The 19,180-nt window shown below is 45.2% G+C and overlaps 2 protein-coding genes and 1 pseudogene across 3 annotated transcripts; 2 read left to right on the forward strand and 1 right to left on the reverse strand.

The window, feature by feature from the left end:
- The first annotated feature begins 338 nt into the window (after positions 1-338).
- LOC311107569 (mitochondrial import receptor subunit TOM5 homolog) lies at positions 339-1,665 on the forward strand. The gene is made up of 2 exons (XM_084150075.1): positions 339-561; positions 1,232-1,665. The coding sequence occupies exons 1-2, from the start codon at positions 441-443 to the stop codon at positions 1,264-1,266; spliced, it is 156 nt and encodes a 51-aa protein (XP_084006201.1). The 5' UTR covers positions 339-440; the 3' UTR covers positions 1,267-1,665.
- Positions 1,666-9,874: 8,209 nt separating this feature from the next.
- LOC311107331 (zinc finger and BTB domain-containing protein 5-like) lies at positions 9,875-11,557 on the forward strand (annotated as a pseudogene). Its single transcript has one exon. The product of its transcript is annotated as a zinc finger and BTB domain-containing protein 5-like (transcript).
- Positions 11,558-13,687: 2,130 nt separating this feature from the next.
- On the reverse strand, positions 13,688-18,999 carry LOC311107420 (glyoxylate reductase/hydroxypyruvate reductase-like). Its single transcript, XM_084149912.1, has 9 exons — positions 18,730-18,999; positions 17,299-17,429; positions 15,893-15,965; positions 15,678-15,794; positions 15,309-15,397; positions 15,053-15,154; positions 14,700-14,835; positions 14,484-14,614; positions 13,688-14,255 (listed from the first exon to the last, which is right to left on the reverse strand). Exons 1-9 carry the CDS (start codon positions 18,813-18,815, stop codon positions 14,134-14,136), a joined length of 987 nt encoding a protein of 328 aa, XP_084006038.1. The 5' UTR covers positions 18,816-18,999; the 3' UTR covers positions 13,688-14,133.
- Between the last annotated feature and the right edge of the window lie 181 nt (positions 19,000-19,180).

Below are 19,180 nucleotides of genomic sequence, written 5' to 3' on the forward strand. Positions count from 1 at the left end.
AATATGTTTTCTTTTTATTTACAGTGTTAGTAATCTCTAAAAATATATATTTTAGATAGACTTTTAAATAGATAAAAAGGCAAATCTTGGGTTAGTGGAAATTCCTCATAAGTATGAAAATGTATGCACTCACTAACTGTAAGTCGCTCTGGATAAGAGCGTCTGCTAAATGACTAAAAATGTCAAAATGTAAATAAATAAATATTTATTGCTTTGCCTTCCCTCCATCGTAGAGTTTGTACCTCTACGGGCATTGTACTTAAAGTAATCCTTAAACGTAATTTCCGGTTTAAACAGTCACGGTTCCGCCAGCAAGCACGCGTCGGCAACCGAGAATCAATCCAAAGGGTCAGCATAATAACAACTTGCAGGAAAACCTCAGCCATAAAATCACAACCAGGTGAGGGGTAGGGTATAAAACCTTTACAGACCACGCCGAGATGTTTAAACTCGAGGGGTTAGAGCCGAAAATGGACCCAGAGGAGATGAAGAAGAAGATGCGACAGGATGTCATCTCGTCCGTGCGCAATTTTCTAATCTATATTGCCCTTCTCAGAGCCAGTAAGTAACGGCCTTCACATTGCACACTTTGTGCTTGTTCAGCAGTGCAGGCGACTGCCGACTGACTGATTTACAAAGAACCTTTCATCATAAACAACTACTCATTATTATTTGTAGATCAGTCAGTCACAATTTACCCATGATACATTATGCTTTTGAACCTCTCGAACACGGCCATTATCTCACAATATATTGTGTAATACATGGGTCAGTGCTATCCCTAAACCCTAACCATATCCTTACCATAAACATAATCCTTGCCTAACACTAACCATTTAAAATGTCAACTTCAATGGGGTAGGGAGGTCCCAAGGATCCAGGATAGCACGGACTGTAATGCATGTCTCACTCACCTTACTCACATGCTCAGTGTTCCGACAAGAGAGTGTACACAGAATCAATGACATCACTAGACATGACTCTTTACAAATCATCCATCAGGTAGTGACCCCTAAACATGGTTCCCCTCTTTGATCTGGGAGCTGGCTTTCTTGTCTTTGCGTGAAAATGATGGTCATTAATCTAGATAGCATTCCCAAGGTCTTCGATAGCTCTTTTGACCATAAACGGTGCCTCAATCAAAAAGGAGCATTTATGGATAATTTACTACACTAGGCCTAAGTTATTATTACGTTTTGTTTGACTACTGCTTTCCTTTGCCCCCACACAGCTCCATATATCTTGAAGAAGTTGGACAGCATTTGAGACCATCTACCTCCAGTATTCCCACACTCAGGCAGTTTAATGAATCAAGGACTATGGACATCACCATAACAGGGGCACAGTTAACAAAGGGTTGAGCGGCGAGCTAAACACCATCATGGATCCTATATGGAAGACTTCTTTATAGGCTATAATGGAGACATTACGTTGTCCCACATTGCACTTGAATACTAAGATGTTGTAATTTGTAGTCATCGACGTGTCATCTGTTATTTTTAATGGTTGCCTTTTAGTGGTCAATAAGAGAAAAACATCTGATTGTGTTTTTGTTTTGAGTGTTTTTGCAGATCTTTTCCATGGTCCCTCAATGAATGAGAGTTGTGTAATTGGAATTTTGTTGGACATCACATGCAATAAAGGGAAGATGTGTTTAAATATTGATTGCATGGTTTTTGTTCATTATAATCTGGTATAAATGTCTTGAAAAAGCAAGGCCCAAACTGGCCAAGACCCCTTGAGAACTGTCATTTATTTGTTTTGAGTTTAAGATATTCTGTAGATCCTCAGGTATACAATATACAGCAAATAGGCTGGTAGAGGGTAGTATGCCAAATTTGCTTCACACATAGATAACTGCTTGCCCCTTGGACTCCACAGCAGCATGAAGGCAAGGGAGAATAACTCTCGAGCAGTGCAGTACAGCAACCATCAACACCTGAATATGCCAAATGGGGGGCGCTCTTGTCTTATTTTTGAGGAGGACACCAGCATTCTGACCATGAAGCTGGCTATTTCATTCAAAACGTAATAAGTGTAAACATTAGACAATGCAATTATTTCAAATGCAGGTTTTTTCTTCAGATAAGGTTGTAAAATATTGTCTCATATATTATTACTTAAGAAGGGATGCATGAACGAATGAAGAGCAAGCCATTAGATCAGCCAGATGGCGAGACGAGCCCATGACCCCCACGCCACCCAGATGAGACACCGCGTTCTTCCGTGTTTTTGTTAGATTAGTTGTTTGGGCCCGCCCCCTCCCTGGTTACTGCGGCGACCATACACATCTTCTGCAGGCTAAATACTATTTTCAGGTAAAGTAAGCCAATTGTTGTTCTTTTGCGTTTGTTACAATTTCAGTAGCTCGATAGCTAGTAAATGTAGCTAACAGACTTTCTTTTTTTGTTTTTTTGTAAAGCAATTCAAAATATACAATAGTGAAAAAACAGAGTATACAACGGAGAATACAAACATTACAAACAACAGTCAGGGGAATACAGACAATACATTATATAAACACCTTGTAAAAAGATAACTGAGCCATCTTCATTAATTTAGCGAATGATACAAAGTAAACGAGGGCGGGATTAGATTCTGAACGGGGCACCTGTCTAGGAGCGACATGTCCTTCCGTAGGAAGGGGGACCCCCACCTCCACAAACGGTCTGGTATGTGTTGCTTGATATGAGCACCCAAATGTATCAAAGAATAGGTCATGCGTCCACGATTAGTTCGTGGCAACTGCCTGGCCAGTGATCTAGCTAGCTAACATGCAGCAAATTCAAAGATTTTCCTGAGTTACAGTTCATAGAAGGAAATCAGTCAATTGAAATAAATTCATTAGGCCCTAATCTATGGATTTCACATGACTGGTCAGGGGTGCAGCCATGGGTGGGCCTGGGAGGGCATAGGCCCACCCACTTGGGAGCCAGGCCCAGCCAATCAGAATGAGTTTTTCCCCACAAAAGTTATTTATTACAGACAGAAATACTCCTGAGCACCCCCCCCTCCCCCTCATCAGATGATCCCGCAGGTGAAGAAGCCGGATGTGGAGGTCCTGGGCTGGTGTGGTTACACATGGTCTGCGGTTGTGAGGCCGGTTGGATGTACTGCCAAATTCTCTAAAACGACATTGGAGGCGGTTTATGGTAGAGAAATGAACATTCAATTATCTGGCAACAGCTCTGGTGGACATTCCTGTAGTCAGTATGCCAATTGCACGCTTCCTCAAAACTTGAGACATCTGTGGCATTGTGTTGTGAGACAAAATTGCACATTTTAGAGTGGCCTTTTATTGTCCCCAGCTCAAGGTGCACCTGTGTAATGATCATGCTGTTTAATCAGCTTTGTGATATGCCACACCTGTCAGGTGGATGGATTATCTTGGCAATGGATAAATGCTCACTAACAGGGATGTAAACAAATTTGTGCACAAAATTTGAGAGAAAAAAGCTTTTTGTGCATATTTATTTCAACTCATGAAAAATGGGACCAAAACTTTACATGTTGCCTTTATATTTTTGTTCAGTATACATTTCAGTAATTAGCTATCCTCCTAAATGCAGTGGACAGTGGATAAGTTGAATAGTTGAAAATATTTGTCTGAAAACAAACTAGTAGCCAGTTATTGTTGCCCGTGGTGTAATCATGACTAACCAGTTGGCTAAAATAGCCTGCGTGCCCATGAGCTCCCAAATCTAGTCTAGATTGCTGTTTATTTTGGCGTCCACGATTAGCTAGCTAGTTGGCTAGTGCATGGCCAGTGTGAGCCAGCTTGTTAGCTACGTTTCAGTCAGTAGCTATCCTTATAAATGCGGTGGTCACCGGATAAACTAGCTATGAGTTTAAGATATTTGGCTGAAAACGAGCCAGTTGTTGTTGCCAATGGTGGAATCATATCTAACCCATGAGTCTAGCTAACGTCGCGAATTAGGATTTCACTAGCTGAGCTGTTTTATAAGAAAATGACTGATATGAATCAAACACTGTAGCTAGTTAGCAAGCCCTCCTCGGCGACAATGTTATTGTCAGATTTGTATTTTAATTTCATGTTAACTGTCATTGAAGTGGTTACTACTGGTTTCAGACATGAGGCGATAGAAATTCTCCACCTTGTCACGCACGCACTCAAGAAGGCTCAACCAATCACCCGACGGGTTCTATGCAGAAACTCATGAATATCCATAAAATCCCGACCATTCTTCTTCTTCAATGAGGTTTAACGGCGGTTGGCATCCAATTTGTTGTATTACCGCCACCTACTAGACTGGAGTACAACTCCCTTTTATTTTCCTTGAAAAATTAAATAAAACAAAGCAAAGAAATACCCTACCATCTAACACTACACTCACAAATTCAAAACTATTACTAATAATTAACCCCACCTTTCTCCACTATTTAAATATACTCACTCCTACCTCATGCCCTCAACCTGAAATGATGGGACATCACCACTTAACACTCCCTGTAACTCTTCTGCTGTCAGGTCTCGCACACCCAAATATCTCTCTGCAGCTGCCACCACAACCTCAATTTTCTTCGACTTACGTTCCATCCCTGCAGTACAATTAATAACCATTGCTATAAACGCTAAAAACCCAATCTTACTGAAACATATATCACTTGCTTGCCTATCCCACTGTACTGGTACATATCTCCTACTCTCACCACTCCCCCCCCCTTGACCCCTCTTCCTCTACTTTCTTCACTGCCTCCGCATATGACAACTTCTTCTCTACTCTTTCCCTGGAAACCTCAACCTGCTTCTCTCGCACTGGACATGTCTGATCCCCAGCCCCATGGCCACCCCTACAATTGGCACATACCACCACTTTCCCCACTGCTTCACACTCCTTTGTCTCATGCCCTTCTGCACCTTCTCACACCTAGGAATCTCGTTCCTACATACTGCTGCCACATGCCCATAAGTTTGACACCTGTAACATCGTAATGTACTCGGCACATAAGCTCGCACAGGATAACTTATATATCCTAATTTCACTTTATAAGGCAAAGACTCAACTTCAAAACTCAAAAGAACAGACAATGACTCTTCTGTTTCCCCACTCTCGCCACCCTGTTTGCGTCGCACCAAACGACGAGCATCACACACACCGGGAATCTTCTCCTTCAGTTGATCCACTTTTACATTTACTGCTACCCCAGTAATCACTCCTTTCAATGGCGCCCTTTTCTTGAGAGCGAAACAATTCACAATTCTTTCCCCCATTTGTTTAACTCTGAGCGCCTTCTCCCTCTGCCCAACAGAAACACAAACAATTATCACTAGACCACTTCCGGTTACCCTCACCGATTCCACTATACCCAACACTTTTTTCGCCCATCTTGAAACCACAAATAGATCAGCCAAAAGGCAAGAATCCACTTTTTCCACAAACTTCACTCCTACTGTCACAGACTCATCTTTATCCTGACCCTCTGTGCAAGCCTCTGGCTCTGAACACTTCACCACACCTACCACCTCTGATACTTCACCCTCATTCACTTCCATTTCTCCTCCTGTCTTCAGCTCACTTTGCTTATATTTCCTACCACTCTTCTTTAACAAACCTTCTCCCCTTTTCCTGCCATTTTTTCCCGACTCAAACTCACAGTCTTCCTCCCTCTCTCTCTTAGACCTCCTCTGCCTCTCTTTTTCCCTCCATTCCTCCTCATTCATCCAAGTATACGTCTCCTTATGATAATACTGCATTTCTCCTAACCACCATCGGTTTCTTGCCTTCTCAAAGGACTCAATTTTCCCCCTCCTTTCCCTTTCGGCGTCTATTCTATCCTCTGGACTTGTGTCGACATCTTGGCCTGCGTCTTCCGTCGCCCTCTACGTTAGAATCTACCGCCCAATCCCAACCATTAAGTGCTGTCGATCAATATCACCCAATTTACCAGTTACAGCCAATCAGAGCTGCTAACGGGGGTACAGGGTCTGTCTGCCCGCCCATCGTCTCTTTCACCGCAGATGAGATCACTACATTGCCTGATACACCAGAGCGTGCTTTGTGCTTAACTCAGCGGTGAGTTAAGAAACACGATGGACTCAGTCATGGCTATCATAAACCTTATCCGATCAACATCTAGCCTGCAACATCGCTTGTTTCGTAGTTTGCTGAGCTTCATGATCTTCTTTTACATAATGACTTTCAGTGGCTTAGCAAAGGTAATAATGCACTTAAGAGAGCAGCCTATGTGAGTTTAGGGAGTGATATCTTCAATCAGTTGAATGGACTTAATTTGTAACTACATGGGAGGGATAAAATAGTTATTGAGATGATTGAAAAACTTACATATTTTCTAAATAAATGTGTTATTTTCTCCTCTGATTTGAGCCCAAACAAAACACTCAATGTCCCTACACTGCTCAACTATATTCAGTCATCATCAGTACAGATCACTCCCGTGATGTAGGAGTTTTTAGATAAACTGAAAGCTTTGCAACGAGATTTGAGGAGTTTAAGTCCCCACAGAGGTGGTGCAGTTTGTTATAGGGACATGTTCTCTGCTGGTTCGGGAGGAGAGACTTCTCAGCAAAAGCTAGTCAACTGAGATATGCCATGCATAAAAGGTTTCCTATGTGTAAATAAAAACAAAAGATCAAGCTATGTATGTAAAACGGACATAAAAGTGGAAATTAATTAATGTGATGCAGGTCAACTGCGTTATAAATACAAATGTGTTCCATTATTTAAACAATTTGAATTTAGCAACATTTAATTTAATAAAAGTGCTTTATAAGATTATAATTGTCTTTGTGTATTGTTTTTTATACTGGTTTTAGGAAGAGTAATCCCATGTAGAAAATGTCTGGCCCCCCTGTTAATAACCTTTTTCAAATCTGCCCCTCCCTAAGAATATACAGTAGTTGAATAGCCCTTGTATACCCTATGAATGTCCCACCTACTTCCGGGTGCAAGTTCCATACTGCTTTTGAATGTATGTCAAGCTTATATCATCAAATTCATGAAAATGGGGTCATTTAAGATATACGTAAAATTATATTCGTATTTGTGGATAGATGTACTTTTATGAAGGTTTTCGAAACAAAACGCAATCCAAAACTTTAATGAAAGGCATCATGTATAAGTAAATTAATCGACGAATACGAGTATAATTTTACATAAATCTTAAATTACCACGTCTTCATGAATTTGATTATATAAACTAGAAGCCTATTCAAAAACAGTATGGGACTGGCACCAGAAAGTAGGCGGTACTTTCATAGGTTATTCCAGGCATGAGCATCAGGATATTTGCATCATTGTGGTGAGGGATTTTTAAGGAGTCAGGCGCAGGAGGGTAAATCACTGAATAAAGGGTTTATTCCCAAAACACAGCGGTACGCAGCAATGCGTCAAACACTCCAGTGCGTAAATCAGGCGCACTGGGAAAACAACAAGGCACACGGGTGAATATCCCGGCGATACAAAATACAAGGAGCTCCACCGAGCTAAACTAAACTCCACAATAAACAATCACTGTCACGCTCTGGCTCCGGGACTTTGTATGTTGAGCCAGGGTGTGTTCGTTTCGTTGTGTTCTGTTTGGTTGGGTTGTTCTATGTGGTTGTATTTCTTTGTTTGGATGAGTGACTCCCAATCAGAGGTAACGAGTGTCAGCTGTTTGGCTCGTTGTCTCTGATTGGGAGCCATATTTATAATGTCTGTTTTCACCTTGTGTTTGTGGGTTTTTGTTCCTTGTCAGTCATTGTCTGAGGACGTTACGTATCGTTTATTGTTTTGTATTCGTGTGTGCACTTTACTATTAAAGTATGTTCGCTCAACACGCTGCGCCTTGGTCCTCTCTAACCAACGATCGTGACAGAAAAACCCACCTTAACCAGATCAAGCAGCGTGACGAGGAGAGAGGATGGACGTGGGAGGAGATGATTGCGAGTCTGGCAAGAGGGAGAGAGGCCTGGGCCACGGGGAGGAGAGACCCCCAGGAAATTTTTAGGGGGGGGCTCACGACGTCGGGGCAGCAGGTGTACGGGTTAGAGCGGTGCAAAGCGTTGGCAGAGAAGGCCGCCAGGTTAGGGGGGCCACTGGGCACAGAGGAGAGGGAAAGTGTGGAGGCACGGCGAGAGGTACTGGGGTGTGTTACCAGTCCGGTCCGGCCCGTTCCTGATCCCTGCGTGGGGCCAGTGGTGTGTGTCCCCAGTACGGTCCGGCCTGTTCCTGCCATTCCCACCAAGGCAGTGGTGCGCGTCGTCAGCCCAGCCCGGCCTGTTCCTGCCATTCCCACCAAGTCTGTGGTGTGCGTCGACAGCCCGGCCTGTTCCTGCCATTCCCACCAAGTCAGTGGTGCGCGTCGTCAGCCCAGCCCGGCCTGTTCCTGCCATTCCCACCAAGTCAGTGGTGCACGTCGTCAGCCCAGCCCGGCCGGTTCCTGCCATTCCCACCAAGTCAGTGGTGTGCGTCGACAGCCCAGCCCGGCCTGTCCCTGCTCCACGCACCAAGCCTACGAGGTGCGTCGCCAGTCCAGCCCGGCCTGTCCCTGCTCCACGCACAAAGCCTACGGTGTGCGTCGCCAGCCCAGCCCGGCCTGTTCCTGCTCCACGCACAAAGCCTACGGTGTGCGTCGCCAGCCCAGCCCGGCCTGTCCCTGCTCCACGCACAAAGCCTACGGTGTGCGTCGCCAGCCCGACCCGGCCTGTTCCTGCCACTCGCACCAAACCAGGGGTGCGAGTCGCCAGCCTGGTCCAACCCGTTCCTGCTACTCGCACCAAGCCAGGGGTGCGAGGCGTCAGCCTGGTCCAGCCCGTTCCTGCTACTCACACCAAACCAGGGATGCGAGTCGTCAGCCTGGTCCAGCTCGTTCCTGCTACTCGCACCAAACCAGGGAATGGAGTCGTCAGTCCGGTGAGGCCCGTTCCTGTTCCACGCACCAAGCCAGGGGCGCGTGTCGTCAGTCCGGCTCCGACCAGCGGGGCTAGACAGGACCAGGGGTACTTTGGGGGGTTGGAGAGGAGGTGGGGATCAGGGCCGGAGCCAGAACCACCGCCGAGGAGGTATGCCCACCCAGCCCTCCCTTGTTTAGCCCTTATTGAGGCGCGGTCGCAGTCCGCGCCTTTAGGGGGGGGTACTGTCACGCTCTGGCTCCGGGACTTTGTATGTTGAGCCAGGGTGTGTTCGTTTCGTTGTGTTCTGTTTGGTTGGGTTGTTCTATGTGGTTGTATTTCTTTGTTTGGATGAGTGACTCCCAATCAGAGGTAACGAGTGTCAGCTGTTTGGCTCGTTGTCTCTGATTGGGAGCCATATTTATAATGTCTGTTTTCACCTTGTGTTTGTGGGTTTTTGTTCCTTGTCAGTCATTGTCTGAGGACGTTACGTATCGTTTATTGTTTTGTATTCGTGTGTGCACTTTACTATTAAAGTATGTTCGCTCAACACACTGCGCCTTGGTCCTCTCTAACCAACGATCGTGACAATCACACACAAAGACAAGGGGGCAGAGGGAACACTTATACAGGTACTGATGAGGGGATATGAACCAGGTGTGTGTAATAAACAAGACAAAACAAATGGAATGATGAGATGAGATGAGGAGCGGCAGTGGCTAGAAGGCCGGTGATGATGAACGCCGAAGCCTGCCCGCCGAACAAGGAGAGGAGGTTGCTTCGGAGGAAGTCGTGACACTCATAGTTTTTGTTATTACTAGCATTGCATCTATTGTGACAGAGCTGCCCATTGCTCGTTACCCATTACCCAAGCTTGTCTGGGTTTAGTGCTTATGAGATCTATCAGGAGTTACATCAGTTCAGTGACACTGACTCTTGTCTCTGCCTGACCATTCAGTTTGACCATTCCTCATATTCATCCTCAGGCTGAGATGGACTTCCCTGGTTACTTCAGCAGTCATGGCTGGGGTCAACTCCAGGCAGCAGAGATCTGTCCTGCTCCAGCAGCTGGGGCTCAGCCTGGTCACATCAGCTCTGGAAGGGAGCCTCGACAACAGAGAGACCGGGGCGGATGCTAGCCAGGCTGGAGGCAGGGATGGAGGGGTTGGAGCGGATGGAGGCATTGAGCAACAAGCAGCTTTCCCTAGATGCTGTCTTCACAAACACAATAACTCTTCTCCCCAAGTGTTTCAGGAGGAGAGGCTGGACAGCAAGCAGAAAGGGGGCAGGCTCTCTGAGGAGAATCACGAGGAGGGCTCGCCAAGGGTGACCAGGAATAATGGGGGTGAGGAGCTTCCCTCCTCTGACTCCCTAAAGACAGACGAGGGCCTCTGCCTGGAGAGAGGAGGCGTAGAGGAGGTGGAGAAGAAGTATTAGACAGGGGGAGTAGTAATACAAGAAGAGATACAGCTGCCTAGCCAATCAGATAGTACTGTGGGAAGGACGCGGGAGGATGGGGGAGAGGGTCACACAGAGGGTTCTCTGGTGAATGGAGGGATCGTGTTTAAAGTGAAAGTGGGAAAGGAGGGAGAAGAGGATGAGGATCAGAAGATGGATGTAGTGGTGAAGAGTGAGCAGGTGAACTCCTCCTATCCAGACACACCAGGTGTGTCCAGTGATCCTCCATTCCCATCCGAGGACACTGGTGATCATCAGGATGAGCCAGCAAACGATGAGAAAGACATACTCAGCCCAAAGGGAGATGACACAAGCTCATCCAACCCCCAATCTAGCTCCGATCCTCAGACAGAGACAGACCCACTCCAAGACAACATGGATGGAGGAGATGGGTCGTCTGACAACGAGGGCCTAGATAGCAACCAAGACCTGGGCCTTTCCTGCATTCTCAACCCCATAAGTCAGCTTGGCAGTGGGCCATTAGGAGAGGACAGCCTCCCAAACACCACCATCAGTGAGTCTCAGGCAGAAAGCAATGAGGCTGTTAGGTCACTTCAAAGCTTAGAGGCAACAAACGCCTCCTCTTTCTGCTCTGCGTCCTCTTCCTCCCTTATGTTCCCAGTAACCTCTGTCCCCTTCCAGCAGCTCCTCGCCGGCGATGGCCACAGTTTCAGCGAAGGCTTCATCCTCCAGCCCACCCAGACTCAGGACATTCTAGGGGGCTTCCTAAGGGGAGTCAGGCCAGATGTTGGCACCTTGGGCAGCCTCAGTCTGAGCACCTCCCTCTCCCGAACCACCAGGGCTGACATAGCTGGAGTAGGGGGTAGTTTAGGGGCGCCAACTAACTGTCGCATTGCCCCTAAAGTAACCCCCAACTCTGAAGGCCAGATAGACAGCCAGTCTCAGGATGCCTCTTCATCCTCCGGTCCAGTAGGGGGTGAAGCTGTTCCTCGGCCTGCCCTCACCAGAGCATCAGAGAATGTACTGTATAAATGTAAGAAGGCCTAGACGGAGCACAACATCCTGGTAGTAGAGGGGGCCAGGAAGTACGCCTGCCGGATCTGCTGTAAGACCTTCCTGACCCTGACAGACTGTAAGAAACACATCCGGGTCCACACAGGGAAGAAGCCCTACGCCTGTCTCAAGTGTGGCAAACGCTTCAGTCAGTCGTCCCACCTATACAAACATTCTAAGACCACCGGTCTGCGCTGGCAGAACAACCACCTGCCTGCCACGTTGCTTTGAGAGACAGGGAAATCAGGTGGAAACGTTGTGAAACATAGCCGGTGCTACCAGTCAGAAAGCTCATTGACATTTTCCATTTCTAAATGTTCTGCCAGATCAGGGTTGTTGGTCTGGTGCTTGTTACAAACAATATTGTTAAGTGGACACCCTTGAATCCACAAAGTGGGCCCACTTTTGCACTGTTTTACATTGATGAAAGAAAATTAAATAATGTTGACCGTTACAGGTTCCCATAAACAATTGATGCTTTTAGAAAGCACATAAAATGCATTCGGAAAGTATTCAGACCCTTTGACTTTTTCCACATTTTGTTACGTTACAGCCTTATTTAAAAATAGATTAAATTGCCTTTTTTCCTAATCAATCTACACACAATACCCCATATTGACAAAGCAAAAACAGGTTTTTAGACATTTTTGCATATTTATATAAAAAATATCACAATTACATAAGTATTCAGACCCTTTACTCAGTTCTTTGTTGAAGCACATTTGGCAGAAATTACAGCCTCAAGTCTTCTAGGGTATGACGCTACAAGCTTGGCACACCTGTATTTGGGGTGTTTCTCTCATTATTTTCTGCAGATCCTCATCTCTCTGGTTGGATGGGGAGCGTCGCTGCACAGCTATTTTCAGGTCTCAAGAGATGTTTGATCGAGTTCAAGTCCGGGCTCTGGCTGGGCCGAAGCCACCCCTGCCCCAGTCTGAGGTTCTGAGCGCTCTGGAGCAGGTTTTCATCAAGGATCTCTCTGTACTTTGCTTTGTTAATCTTTCCCTCGATCCTGACTAGTCTCTCAGTCCCTGCCGCTGAAAAACATCCCCACTTCCGTCTGGCCACTCTACCATAAAGGCCTGATTGGTGGAGTGCTGCAGAGATGGTTGTCCTTCTGGAAGGTTCTCCTATCTCCACAGAGGAACTCTGGAGCTCTGTCAGTGACCATCAGGTTCTTGGTCACCTCCCTGACCAAGGCCCTTCTCCCCCAATTGTTCAGTTTGGCCGGGCGGCCAGCTCTAAGAAGAGTCTTGGTGCTTCAAAACTTCTTCCATTTAAGAATGATGGAGGCCACTGTGTTCTTGGGGACCTTCAATGCTGCAGACATTTTTTGGTACCCTTCCGCAGATCTGTGCCTCGACACCATCCTGTCTCGGAGCTCTATGGACAATTCCTTCAACCTCATGGTTTGGTTTTTGCTCTGACATGCACTGTCAACTGTGGGACCTATATAGACAGGTGTGTGCCTTTCCAAATCATGTCCAATCAATTGAATTTACCACAGGTGGACTCCAATCAAGATGTAGAAACATCTCAAGGATGATCAATGGCAACAAGATGCACCTGAGCACAATATTGAGTCTCATAACAAAGTGTCAGAATACTTATGTAAATAAGGTATTTCTGTTTTTTATTTTTTATAAATTGGCAAATATTTAAAAAAAAAAACATTTTTCGCTTTGTCATTATGTGATGTTGTGTGTAGATTGATGAGGGAAAACATTTATTTAATCCATTTTAGAAGAAGGCTGTAGCGTAACAAAATGTGGAAAAAGGGGAAGGGGTCTGAATACTTTCCGAATGCACTGTATGTACTGTACTGTCTACTCTAGAAGATGACTGTTACATAAAATGCAACGTGTTATCATAGAACATGTAGGGAGAGAATGGAACTCTTTGAGAGAATCTTTACCATGCATTACATCACACACTATTTTTCAGTAAGATCACTATTGAAGAGTGATGGAAATAAACTACATTGGAACCACACTGATCCCTGACTACTGTCTTTTAATGATCTATTCTGGTAACTTTATTCATTGTTAATTTACTCAAGTATCTAGAATAATTTTTATGGGGAAAATAATATGTTCACACATTACTACATTGAACATAAAGCTTTGTTAAAAAACAAAACCAGAATGACAGTGTGTTAGAGGGGAATATCAGGCGTGGTCAGCTGGTTTGAAACAGACAATGATTGCAGATGGAGTGTTTTACCATAGAATTTGAAACAAATTAATTGGAGATGGAGTGTTTATCTTAGAATTATGCACAACTAGACAACTGAGATCCATCTCAATATGTTAAACATACAACTCAACTGGAATGAGAACAAGAGAACATTACCATCACAACTACTAATTTACTATTTTAGTTAAGTATTTTGTACAATTACATTTGACAGAAAGTGTTTCATAAGACCACTGTAATGAATTAGTAGTGTGTGCACTCATTGTAGTGCTCATCTACGTCTTAAAAGGAAGCCATGGCTGACCCTTCGGAGTGCTGTTAGAGAGGGCGAAGGCATGTTCTCAAAACGCTAATACTATACACTTCCTCCTTCAAAATCCGAGCCACATACCACAAATTAGTTATTTCTTATAAACATTGTAAGATCGAAGAGCAAGAGGCAAAAGTTGACCTTCATGTTAGGAGAGCATGTTAATACAACTGCAATACTCTAACACAGATGTATTTCCTTTTCACTTACGGCTCTAACCTTCCTGGTAATGACTACTGATTGGGTGACAAAAATCATTCTAAGGAGGACAGAGGCATAGTTGAGTTGTTGTAGAGCAGCACTAGAATTTGAGTTCGCTGGGCATGTCTGTGCCCTGTAGGCCTCCCAGCAGGTTGTTGGCGGAAAGCTCTGCCATGACGCCACGTGTGGAGTAGGTGGCACTGCCAATGTGGGGTAAGACCACTGCAGGTAGAGAGAGGAGGGAAATGTATTAGCAGGGACATGATCGCACTGCAGACATTTGGTCGCAAAACAACTGGTTGATTTTAATGAGAATATTTAATATGATTGATTAATCTGGAAACATCACAACAATGATCAGAGAGAAACCATTAGACAACACAACACAACAGAGATGCCTCAGTAAACTGCCTTCCTCCCTCTGTTTCTCTCATGACCCCATTAACTCACCACAGTTTTTGAGGGTGAGGAGGGGGTGGTCGGTGGGGAGTGGTTCTGGGGTTGTGACATCAAGCCCAGCACAGGCTATCTGACCACTGGACAGAGCCTGGTACAGATCCTCCTGATTCACCACTGCACCCCTATAACACACACACACAGTGTGTTCATTTCAAAACCCAGTCCGTGTGGTTGGTTTGGCACTGCTCAACGTGTTTAATGGAGTACCTGCTGGTGTTGATGAAGACAGCAGTGTTTTTCATCTTGCAGAAGAAGTCCTTGTTACACAGCCCCTGGGTCTCTGGTGTAAGGGCGCAGGACACCACAACAAAATCACTTTCAGAGACCAGCGTGTCCAAGGGCACTGCAACAGAGAGGAGGGGAGGAGAGAGGAAGGTGAACATACAGTCCCCCCCAATGTATGCACTCACTAACTGTAAGTCGCTCTGGATAAGAGCGTCTGCTAAATGACTAAAATGTAAATGTAAAATGTGAAGAAACAATCAAATAAACATCTCATCTGATTCTCACCCTCTATCTCATACTTTCCTGTTTTCCCTAGCCCTTCCACTCCTGCTCACCGTATTCTCCCTCCACTTCAGCAGCATATGATTTGGCAGTTCTTCCAGAGTACAGGAGCCTCTTCACTCCAAATGGTTTCAGCCTCCTGGCTATGGCCATACCTGAGGGAAAACAACATTGACTCCAGACAATCAATCAATGAATAAGCCCGTTTGTCCTGCCCTTTCAGCTACTATATGGATTGTATGGACCTCATGCCTAAGGGCCGGAGTCACAGAATCCAGTAAGTCAATCAAGCAATCACTGTCGCTCTACCTATGCGTCCCAGTCCGATGACACCAACAGTGCTGCCAGACAGACCATAACCACACAACCACAGAGGTTTCCAGGTGCTCCAGCCTCCACTGAGAGAGAGAGAGAGAGAGAGAGAGAGAGAGAGAGAGAGAGAGAGAGAGAGAGAGAGAGAGAGAGAGAGAGAGAGAGAGAGAGAGAGAGAGGAGAGGGAGAGGGAGAGAGAGGGAGAGATTAAAAAGAGGGAACTGAGGACACATTCTGTTGTACTCATATTCATTTTAGATAGACATTTGTTTAGGCAACATATCCATAAAGTGTCACTGTACAACATGTCAGAGCGATCATCTGGAGCCGGAGTCTAATGTATCTGTGTGTTTATTAGGCACTGACTTTTTCACCTCCACCACACCCTCTGGTAGCCGCCGAGCTGTGGCCAGGAGCAGGGCGACGGTCAGCTCCGCTGTGGCATCAGTCAGGACGTCTGGAGTGTAGCCCACACGCACCCCTCTGCACAGAACACAGAGAGGATGGCACAATGAGAGTTGCTGACTTAGATGTGAGGCTAAGGCATTTGTTTATACAACTTAGTTGATAGTTAGTCTTACCGTTTCTTGATCTCATCCATGGCCATGTGGTCAAATCCGACAGACAAGGTACTTATCACCTTCAGGTTTGGACCTGGACACAAATCAATAGTTACGTGCTAGGAGAGGACGGAGTGGGAACTATCATACAACACATACACTACTGGTCAAAAGTTTTAGAACACCTACTCATTCAAGGGTTTTTCTTTATTTGTACTATTTTCTACATTGTAGAATAATAGTGAAGACATCAAAACTATGAAATAACACATGGAATCATGTAGTAACCAAAAAAGTGTTAAAGAAATCTAAATATATTATATAGATTCTTCAAATAGCCATGCTTTGCCTTGATGACAGCTTTGCACACTCTTGGCATTCTCTCAACTAGCTTCAGCTGGAATGCTTTTCCAACAGTCTTGAAGGAGTTCCCACATATTCTGAGCACTTGTTGGCTGCATTTCCTTCACTCTGCGGTCCGACTCATCCCAAACCATCTCAACTTTGTTGAGGTCGGGGGATTGTGGAGGCCAGGTCATCTGATGCAGCACTCCATCACTCTCCTTCTTGGTAAAATAGCCCTTACACAACCTGGAGGTGTGTTGAGTCATTGTCCTGTTGAAAAACAAATGATAGTCCCACTAAGCCCAAACCAGATGGGATGGCGTATCGCTGCAGAATGCTGTGGTAGCCATGCTGGTTAAGTGTGCCTTGAATTCTAAATAAATCACAGACAGTGTCACCAGCAAAGCACCCCCACACCATAACACCTCCTCCTCCATGCTTTAGTGGGAAATACACATGCAGAGATCATCCGTTCACCCACACCGCGTCTCACAAAGACAAGGCGGTTTGAACCAAAAATCACCAATTTGGACTCCAGACCAAAGGACAAATTTCCACCGGTCTAATGTCCATTGCTCGTGTTTCTTGGCCCAAGCAAGTCTCTTCTTATTATTGGTGTCCTTTAGTAATGGTTTCTTTGCAGCAATTCGACCATGAAGGCCTGATTCACACAGTCTCCTCTGAACAATTGATGTTGAGATGTGTCTGTTACTTTTGGCTGCAATTTCCGAGTCGGTAACTCTAATGAACGTATCCTCTGCAGCAGAGGATAAGTTCATTAGAGTTACCGCCCCTAACTTGTCACAACACAACTGATTGGCTCAAAAGCATTAAGAAGGAAAGAAATTCCACAAATTAACTTTTAAGAAGGCACACCTGTTAATTTAAATGCATTCCAGGTGACTACCTCATGAAGCTGGTTGAAAATAAAGAAAAACCCTTGAATGAGTAGGTGTTCTAAAACTTTTGACTGGTACTGTATACTGTAAAATACATGTCTAGCAGCCTCATAAATTCCATATATTGGAAAATGCTGAGAGGTGCTGTTTGAGTTCATCTGGTCCAGGTTATGTCCAGTGTACCTGCTGCGTCCAGAACTTCAGTGTCGATCTTGTCAGACAGGAGACACAGCAACCCATGGGCCCCCGCCACGCCCTTCAGAAGCTCCGCCCTTGGAACAGGCTCATCCGAGTCCCACAGGGAAACCTTACATCTGTTTCCATGGAAACGAGGGAGATGGGGGTAAAAGGGGAGAGATTAAGATGAGAGTCAAAGACAATTTAGAACATTTCCTTCATAGTACAGTATTCTCCATGTATTCTGGATTGTCTGTCTGCTTTTTCAAGGTTTCAGTCTCTTTTCCTTCCCCTTACAGATTAATTTACCCTTTGCTTTAATCTTTATTATACCACGTTACCTTTATTAACTGTTACATAGATGTTTGTAAGTGTTATAACGCCTTTAGATCCTTATTACAAGTTCAGAGTACCGGCTATAACGTGTGACCTGGAATAAAGGTCACAAACAACTCCAGTGAACTTTCACTTTTAGAACACATGGTGTAACATTACCCTCCACTTCATATGTGTGTGCAATGCATTTATACAGCAGTAAGTAGACTAGCACTACAATTAAGTAGCACTATTATGACACAACTCCGTAGACATCACACAGACACATGCATGCATAATAGATGAAAAATGACAGCGCATGAAAAACTCATTAGGCTAGTTAGCAAAGTATATCTAAACTCTGTGGAGTTTAGATGTACTTGACTATATTAGTTGTACTTGGCTATAGGCTACCACACTCTCGCCAGCAGATCCGACCCGCTTGCTTACAGCTGCACTAGGGTCGGACAGCATTCCGAATTGTCCCATTATCCCAACACCAAGAAGATTTAAGTAAACTGCAGTTTTCGTCCTCATGATAGATGGTCGGCAGGTAGCCTGGCGGTGTAGGAGTGTTGGGCCAGTAACCGGAAGGTTGCTGGATCAAATCCCAGAGCTGACAAGGTACAAATCTGTATTTCTGCCCCTGAGCAAGGCAGTTAACCCACTGTTCCCTGTGGATGTTGATTAAGGCAGCCCTCCGCACCTCTCCGATTCAGAGGGGTTGGGTTAAATGTGGAAGACACATTTCAGTTGAATGCATTCAGTTGTACAACTGACTAGGTATCCCCTTTTCCCTAGTTGCAACAGCAGCCATCATGGAATGTCAGGTCTCGTTGAACAACAGATGAACTGATTGGCTGACACTGCCATTCCAAAATGGCTGCTGTGGCTTATTTTTTACGTAGCATGAGGACGAAAAAGACAGTTTCCCAAAAATTTGAAGTTGTTCAATATTCTCGGTGTAACAGTTGGGATAATGGGGCATTTCTCATCCCTGGATTGAGGTATGTTTTCCGAGCCATATCTTGTGCCAGCTCTGCAGTGTTGTAATATACACAGGAATGCTGTCCGACCCTAGTGGAGCTGTAAGCGAGCAAGTCGGATCTGCTGGCTACATACACTCCAGCCTGTGACAGAATCTTCATTCCCTCCTGTGGGATGCGTCTTGTTATGAAAACCTTCATGATCTTCTGAGCAGTGTGCATCCTCCAAAGGACGGGAAACGTCAGAAGACCTGCTTGAAATAATTGCCCGAATCTCCCTACAGTTGTAGCTAAGTTTGCTGATTGTTTAGTGTTCACAATTACGTTTCAACATGTGCACTAAAGCGACACTTCACACAGCGCGCTCCGTGGCACCACTTACCAGGAAGTGTGTAAGACAAACAACATTGCGCATGTGCAGTACTGCATTCGATTCTCAATTGTACACTCCTTGCGTCCTCTCTCCTCTCCTCCTTCTTAAAACCTATTGGATGAGAAAGCCCGAGGACCCGCCTCTCTTAACTTCTCCTCCAATAGTGGCTGTTGTAACTATTGGCAACCCTTCCTACTCCCGCGTCATTAGGCAG

The sequence above is a fragment of the Coregonus lavaretus genome (genome assembly GCF_964263955.1).
Source record: "Coregonus lavaretus genome assembly, chromosome: 32".
Lineage (NCBI taxonomy): Eukaryota > Metazoa > Chordata > Actinopteri > Salmoniformes > Salmonidae > Coregonus > Coregonus lavaretus.